Source organism: Caloenas nicobarica, chromosome 16 (assembly GCF_036013445.1).
Source record: "Caloenas nicobarica isolate bCalNic1 chromosome 16, bCalNic1.hap1, whole genome shotgun sequence".
Lineage (NCBI taxonomy): Eukaryota > Metazoa > Chordata > Aves > Columbiformes > Columbidae > Caloenas > Caloenas nicobarica.
This window is the reverse complement of record NC_088260.1, coordinates 4,810,411-4,818,613: the sequence shown is the minus strand read 5'-3', so window position 1 is coordinate 4,818,613 and position 8,203 is coordinate 4,810,411. Positions and strand designations below refer to the sequence as shown.

Genomic DNA, 8,203 nt, shown 5'->3' with positions numbered 1-8,203 from the left:
GTGTGCGCGTTGGATCTGAAAAGGAAAGAGCACCTGAAACATGAACAGTCCTCGTAAGCATGTGCGCTTTTTGCTTTCATTCGTGATCCTGGCAGAAGTGCGAAACTTGCTTGGTTTTTTCCTTCTCTTTTTTCCCCTCTTTTTAAATTTTTTTTTTCTTTTTAGTTTTTTTTCTTCCTTTTTTTTTTCCTTTTTTTTTTTTTTTTTGGCAAAGTGCAACCACACCTGGTTACCACAGTTTTGACATGGCCGAAGGTGCAAGTGTGACGAGAAACCTCGAGTTCAGTTCAGGGTTCCCCTGCAGTTCTCAGAGCCACACAGACATGGGATTTTTACATCCTCAATCGGAAACTTGTAGTCATAGGTAATTTCCTCATTCACATTGATGTGCTGTTTGGAGTAGATGACGATCTTCTTTTGAGACTCCACCGTGATCACTTTAGCATAACAATTTGGCTGCAAGGGTGACAGAACAGGTAATGATTTAGGCTCCTGATGGCCATGGCTTCCCAAACTCCACACCATTATTCCGAGGTAAAACAGTGTGGGACAGTCCTTCCCTAGACAGCCTGGGCCACAACTCCAGAGCAACCCTCTTTGTGCTCCTCCAAATATCCACATTCTGTGGTGCAAAAGAGCCTGTTCCACCAAGTTTGTCCCAGGCTAAGAGCAGCTCAGTTAATGCTCAATAATTTGGTCACTGCAGCACGGAGCACAGGGGAAAGCGGGTTCTCTGCCTGCTGGGGCAGAGAGCATTTTTCCCATGTGGACACTAGAAGGAGACTGTTCCCGGAGAGTAAGAACGCTAAAATTAGCTTTTTTTGAAGGAAATATTTGTTAGATATGTTTGAATAGCGTCTGTCAGGGTCCTCCAACACCATCAGGAGGATTCTGAGTGCGCTCTGTCTCACTGTTATGTTTCATTTCTCAGGTCTCTCAAATCTCTTTGCACTAGTTCAAACTCTGCTTTGATCTGCTGTAGCTCATTAACATTTAATCATAACTCTGTGACCCCCTGCTACTTCTGAACACGGTCCCAATCAAAGCTACCAAGGACTCAACGGGTTTATCACTATGTCAGAATACAATTACATGCAAAAACGTGATACTTACATTGCAGCTGTGATTAATAAACCTGGCAAAGTTTCCGCATTTTGTGGCATCGATGATGGTGTCATGATCGACTCTGAACATGTAACTGCTCCCGATGCCTTCATCCTCGTATCGCTTTTCACGCATGTCAGCGATGACCTACAGAAAACCCCACACATTGTGTCAGGAGACGCTGCAGATCTGATCCGTGAGCCGAGATCTACACAACGCTCACCTGCGCCGTTCTCGTGCCACTCAACACATACATGACCCCAAACACCCCAAGAGAACACAGACCTAACTGAAAACGCCGAAGTTCAGCGTGGGCTTCTTGAGAGCTATCTCCTAAGGATCTGAGTGCTTAGTTTCTATGCATTGTTGAAAATCCCGCCCTCGTACCTCCAAGCCATACGCCAACCTCTGCTCAGGTACTAACACCTCACAGCAGGGACTCCAAACCTCATCCTACTCAAGAACTTCTTTCAGGGCTGGTTTTCACTCAGATTTCACCCACAGTCCAGCTTACCTGCCTGATGTTCTGACCCACGTACTCGATCACCATCTCATCAGCTGCAATGGGCTCCATAGCAAAAAGACCCCAGTCGTGAATGTGGCTCTTGCAGAATTTTAGTTTTTTCTTCCGGAACTGCATGAAGAAAACACCCCAAAACCCCCAAGCCTGAATTAGCCAGAGCACAGAAACGGAAAGGTCGTCCCTGGGCCCAGCGCCTGCAGCCTGCTCCAAGGAACAAGCAGTGCTGGGTACATCAACCCCATTTAGATGCCTTCTGTCCTGTGGTGACAGGAAGGCAGGACAGAGGTCACAGGAGGTCCCACAGAGTTGTGGTACTTGGGTTTTTACCACTGACCACACACTGGGGAGAACAGACCCTCTGAGGCCATCAGTTCTGCATAACCCTGATGGTTCTGAGTAGGGCTCAAGCTCTGTAATCATCATATACTCATTTATAGCCATTTATCAGCCAGCTCATGGTTCTGCTGCTCACAAGTGAGCACGCTGGACCAAGTCTCATGTGTTCTCATATTTCCCCTGTGCCTGCTCTGTTTCTATTTGTTTAGGTCAATTATTTGCATTACATATTGTATTAAATTGCATTGTTGTATCAAGTTGAATTACACGAAATACAGGAGAGCCAGGTAGTGTTCATGTTGTATCAAGTTGAATTACATGAAATACAGGAGAGCCAGGTAGTGTTCAATCTCCTGGCACATGTGCCCAATGCTGAGATGGTCGCCACCAAGGCGAGACCAAACAGGCAGGAGGTCGGTCCCCTGCCCTGGCCTCACCTGCTCCCCACCAGCCCCTGCGCAGAGCAGCATCCACGGGGTGACCCACCTTGAGCTGGTTGAACTTGAGCAGGTCACTGTCGCAGCTCCCGGTAAAGGACGAGAGGAGCCTCCGCTGCTCCGACCGCCGCTCGGAGCCAGCCCGGGTGGAAGCATGAGGTTGGGCAGGGATGCTCATACCCTGAGAAGACAAAAGGGCGATCAAAGCTGATCCAACACGCTGCAGCCTCCCTGTCAGTAATCCCTTATGCAACAACACGTCACCGCAGAACACGTGGCCTCCTAAAACATCCCACATCAATCGCTAACACCTCCCCAGCAGCTCCTGGGTGACAACACAGGCGTAGCAACAACTTCACCTCCCTCCTTGCCAAAAGGCAGGAAGCATCTGCTGTGTGTGACACCGAATGAAACCAAATCCCGTTCACACCCCGGCAGGCAGCGGAGGACACGTGCTCACCTGCGTGTCAGCTGGAGGCTCCTCCGCAAAAGCTCGGCTGTTGTTGAGGTATTTAAGTTTGTCCTTCTTATCAATTTTGTAATAGCCTTCACTTCGTGCACAGCCCGTCACGTGCTCCCGCATCCCGTCATCCCGCTTCTTTTTCTTGGGAGTAGAAAAGCTGGTAGGTGGAAAGGAGTTAAGGGGAAACACAGCCACCGGTGGATATCAGACAAAACTTGCCGTGGCTACATGGAGCTAATGCTGGGAGACTGGAAAATTAGGAAGGCTTGCGGGGGGTGGAAAAAAATAACAATACTATTGAAAAATAAAAAAAACCCCATCACTGAAACCCACATGCCTACAGAAAAGCCAAGCAAGTCTTTCCTTCTTAGCTGCATGCTTTGGGAAACTAAAGAGAAAGGATTTCCCCACAGCACCCACTACGTACACAGACAGCAGCTGCCCAGCCATCTGGACGTACCATTTTCCCTGTTCTGAATGACACACTTTTGTTCCGCCTCCAGGAACTCCCTGCAGCCACCCCAGGCCCTGCAGACACCGCAGGGATCTCAGGGCAGCCGTCACCCCACCGGCCAGGGCTGGAGCCAGCACAGACGGGCAAGAGACCCTGCTCAGCCCCAAGGGCTTGGGGAGAGACGCTGCTCTCACCGGCCTCGGTAAATCAGCTACTTCAGACCCTGACGGGAAGGGTAAGACCCTGTGCAGATGTTTCGAACCTCACCGTCCCGATAGGTCAAAGAAACGTGCAGCTGGCCTGGCAAGGACTCATGGCGTTCAACAGGCACCTGCAGGTCTTTGGCTTCTGGAAGGACAGTGGAGCTGCGCTGCTGGTGTTGCTCCGAGCTGCTGGCTCCCCAAAAACACAGCCAGGAAGCCTACGATGATTGAGATCTACCCAAAAATGCTCCCTGTGAGTCATAAGGTATCCTTAACACCAGAAAATTGAAGCAGAGGGGCCACAAAAAGCAAGAAGTGATGGCCCTGAGCTCGGTGTGAGCTGCTGCAGAGCAGGTGAACCCTGCAGGTACCTTCACACCTACAGCCCAGGATGAACTGGCTGCAGATTGTTTTTAAACGGTTTAAAACGTGACTGTAAATTTGCTGTTACAATAATCCTTATCATCAAGGAAACAGATTTCAAATATTTCCACTATGTAAGGTGCCAAACACCAACACATTTAAGCGCCCGGTCACAGCCAGCCCTGCCCTCGGCCGTCTCGTTCCGCTGCGGTTCCCACCACTGCGGCGCCAATTACTGCCACCCTCAAACTGGTTTTTGTTTGGAACTGCCTCTCCAAATGAAGCTGACACAGGCTGAACATTGCTGGAGGTGATGCATTTCATCATCCGTTTATAATATTTTCATTTAACAATTAAATAAACCTGTTTCAAGATTATTGCACTGGTGTGAAAAGGCAGAAAATCATGAATTTAATCTTACACATTGCCCTTTGAGATGCAGAGAAAGAACGTATGAAAATGCACAGCTCAGCACTGAGCTCCACTTGCTTTTTGTTAGTATCACTATTTTAAGTGGTTTGGGCTTTTTTGCTTTCGCTTTCGTGTCTTGCAGCGAATAAGGGATGAGATATTTTATCTCTACACAATCCCTAGCCACACACAAGGTGGTGCATGTCTTCCTTACCATATAAATTTGTATTTTCCTTCCTGAAAACATTACTAGAGAGTTCTCAGGTTACAAGAACAGCCTTCCAGGCTCTGTTCTGGAGATCACTCCTGGTGGCTGTACGCATGTACAGCCTTGTTCTGAGACAGCTTGTGTGTCCCAGAAATGCTGCCAAAGATTCAAAGCTACAGCCTGTGCAGCTGATTATCGGATCATTAAAAGGGAGGGAGGGGATGGGGCCACATCCTGCCCCACCAGCACCAGCCAGTGCTACCAGTACATGCCCATCCAGCCCGGGGATGTGCCCGTCCCTCATGTGCCGCTTAGAAACCATCACTTTTATTCGTATTTCAAACTCAAAGCAAGTTAGTGGTGCTAGCACCACTAACTCATCATTTTGGGCACAGATGGTGAGATTATTTTTACAGCAAGTTTTAGCCCCAAGTTAAAGCTCTGTATGTACAGACTAGAAATTCCACAGGCAAGCTAAAAAAAAAAAGTCTGGTTTAAATGCAGACAGAATCTTCTCAAACTAGCACGGAAATCTCCCCAGAAGAGCTGCGTACAGATTTTCCCTGCAGTCCTAGACTGAAAATGCAGCAAGAACAGCCGCTTCTGCAGTATTTCTGTACTGCAGCTTCAGGGAATAAAACAGTCTAAAACTCCCTGCTGATATAAGTAATTGCTATTCTAGTAAGCAAATGCTTCTTCCACCAACAAACTTGGGTTTTTTGCATTTTAAGTCCTACACAATGATGATCTAGTGCATCATACGTGTGCTGTGTAACACCAGTGAGAAAGGATATAAGGATGGAATACCCACAGGGTGTCATTGAGCCAGTCCATACCATTGTCCTGCTGCAACAAGCGGTCATATGTGATACACATGAATTTGATATCCTCCTCATCTATGCCTCCGTTCCAAATATCATACAAAATGGTCATCTCCTCAAACTCGGAGCGTGGCCTGAACTGAGGCTGGGGTGGGGAATACTCAGGGGAAGGAATCACTGGGAGGTCTTCAGATGTCTTCTTCTGCCTTCGCCACTGTCTTTTAGGTTTCGCGTGAGCTTCTTCTTCCTTGAAGTCTTCATTCCACTGGTTCTCCAGTTCCTTAAACGGCAGTTTCTCTGCAACTGCTTCGGCTGCTATTTTGTCATGGAAACCGTCATTCCTGAAGTCCAGGGTGACGGCTTCAGGGTCTTTCAGTCCATAGAAAGCATCGGGATGTCCAGTCAACAGCTCTTTGCCCACAGCACTTTCCACCAAGGCCACGGGCACCGGAGGAGGTTCTATGGTTTTGCCCGAGTACATATCCAACGAGAGGACAGACGGTGGTGACCGTCTGGGCCGACCTGGCCTCCTTTTGGGAAGAACAGAAGGTGGTGGTGGAGGAGGAAGAATAGAAGCACCGGTGGGTACCTCTGGTGAGAGCAAAACAGATTTTACTTCTGCCTTGCATTCCTCGAGGGGCATTCTTCCATCTCCATGCAGGCACGGCAGGGCTGCCACAGGTATCGGCTCATCCGGCGGCAAACCCATGTCCGTGCGGAAATCTGCTTGTGGGGGGCTGGCAAAGGGGATAGGGGAAGGAACGCTGTTCATGCTGATTGTAAGGGAAGCACCAAGAGGCTCTTTAAAGGGTTTCTCATCTAGCTCATCCTCCGATTGTTTCTTGCCAGACAGAAGGCAAGGAATGGTAGCACCAGCCTCTGGGAAAGTGGGTGTGAAATTGAAATCTCTCCCAGGAGTCCGAGGAATGCCACTGTTAATGCCAGGAGATTGGGATGGGTAGGAAAAGGGGCTCCCAGGGACTTGAGGAGAACTGAGGGTCAAGCTGCTTCCCGTAAGGGGAGCGTCGCTTCCCGGCGTGGCTGGAACAGTGTCTGTGCTCTGCGACTTCGCAAGGGGGTGTGAAGACTTGGCCAAAATGTCCCGCCCAGGAGTCCTAGGAATCTCCTCATCCATGGACGTTTTGGTCACCATTAATTGTTCAGGGAACTTTTCTGGAGGGACTAAAGATTCTTCTTTACCAGGAGTCGATGGTAAGGGAAGCATGGAGGATGGCACCTTGTGGGCTGGAAGCAAAAGAGTATCAGTCTCTGAATGGATCATCATCTCCCGCCCAGGTGTGCGAGGCAGCCGCTCGTCCTCCTCTGCTGCCAAGGGCAGTTTTGTTTTAACATGAGGTTCTAAGCTGCTGTCGTCGGACTTGCTGAAGAAGCTGCTTTTACTGGGCAGAGGTTCTCCAAAGACTCCCACTGGAGTCGAGAGACAGAGCGTCGCCTCCTCATCTTGAGATTCTGGCTTTGGACCCTCCTGTACCACTGGCTCCAGCACGATAGTGGCTTCGGACTCTTCCTCTGAAAGGGGGAAAAGAGAGAAGAATCAGGAGCTTTGCTTCCACTCAGTTACTCGCCGCTTGCCAGTAAAGCCATGTTTAAGATGCCACAATTACAGAACAGCTCAATTCCACCGGGAGGCTTTAAAAACTTCAATGCTTTACATTTTAGAGGCACCGAGTGTGGAGTAATTAGACGCTACCACAGACATCCCTAATGGACCATTAAAAAAAAAGTACTATTAATTTGAGGATTAGCTAGGACATGGGCCAGAACAAAGGTTTTCTGCTTTCAAAACCCCTGACCACCTTTTGTACAGACATAAAAAGAATTAGCGGATTGTGGGGCGAGGACTTTGGAGGACTGTCAGAGCCTCAAGCTGTCAGCTTCTCTAATGTGGGATGGTAAACTAATTGCAAGGCCAGGAAGCACCCTCAGCTCTCCAAGGAAGGAGAAGTGAAGGGAGGAGCGTAACGCTCTTGAGCAACACGTGAAGGAAACGGGAAGCCCTCGTAACGAATGAGGAGACACTCAGATGGTATCAATGAGGCGATTTATACGCTGCTCTCTGCAGCAGGCTCATTCGTCTGGAGTTTATATATCCCCTTAGGGCCAGGGCCAAAAGGAATCAACAGTGAATCTTGTTAGGCAGCTCAAAATAACATTTTCAAGTGGGAGAGCAAAAGGAGGTGAAAATGCCTGGTGAATTGGAAGGGAAGCGCTCCTCATTTGTGCTGAACGAACCGCAGAGTCGCTGGAGAAGGGTCTGACCCCTGCAACTCCCGTACGAGCGGGCTGGGCTGCACGAGAATGCAGCAGTTTGTGCTTGTTCCCACAGCTTACCGGTAAAGCTCCTTCCACAGATCAAGGTGCCCACGTGCAGGTCTCCCCAGATTTATGTCCTTTCTGGACACCAACCTGTTCTGGAAAGGATCTGTGCAAAACACGTTCTCTGCCCTGCCCAGTTTAGCATTTTGCTCTTTCAGATTTTCTGGCAGCCAAGAAGTGTTGGCTGTGCAGGGACTGGATTTCCAGCTCTCCAAGTGGCAAAATACCACAGACACCAGTCCTGTCCAAGGCTCACACTGCAGGACACACTAGATGTGCTCCTCCTGTTGGCTCCAGTTTTTAACTTCTTAATTCCCCCACTAGGTGCAGAATTCGTCAACCTTTATGCATCTCACTCTTGGTTTAGTAAAAGGTTTCTAAATTTCCTTGGGTTAAACGCAACTCTGTATTGAATGAAGAAAATTTCCATTTTCCAGAAAACCAGAGAGTATTGCTCATTTGAAAGGACTAAGTTAAAAATCCCCAAAAATAATAATATTGGGAACCAGATGTAATTCTGAGACTCCACTCACATGCCCCATA

At 48.7% G+C, this 8,203-nt stretch overlaps 1 protein-coding gene across 2 annotated transcripts in view; it reads right to left on the bottom strand.

Moving 5' to 3' along the window:
* Positions 1 to 231: 231 nt before the first annotated feature.
* The window catches only part of SETD1B (SET domain containing 1B, histone lysine methyltransferase), a 42,022-nt gene continuing 34,050 nt past the window's right edge, over positions 232 to 8,203 (bottom strand). For both annotated transcript variants that reach the window (XM_065646708.1, XM_065646709.1), the window contains exons 13-18: positions 5,297 to 6,853; positions 2,861 to 3,027; positions 2,450 to 2,581; positions 1,619 to 1,738; positions 1,114 to 1,251; positions 232 to 456 (exon numbers count right to left, since the gene is read on the bottom strand). In XM_065646708.1, the coding sequence (XP_065502780.1) occupies positions 283 to 456; positions 1,114 to 1,251; positions 1,619 to 1,738; positions 2,450 to 2,581; positions 2,861 to 3,027; positions 5,297 to 6,853 (2,288 nt within the window). In that variant the 3' untranslated portion in view covers positions 232 to 282. The remainder of the gene's footprint in view (positions 457 to 1,113; positions 1,252 to 1,618; positions 1,739 to 2,449; positions 2,582 to 2,860; positions 3,028 to 5,296; positions 6,854 to 8,203) is intronic.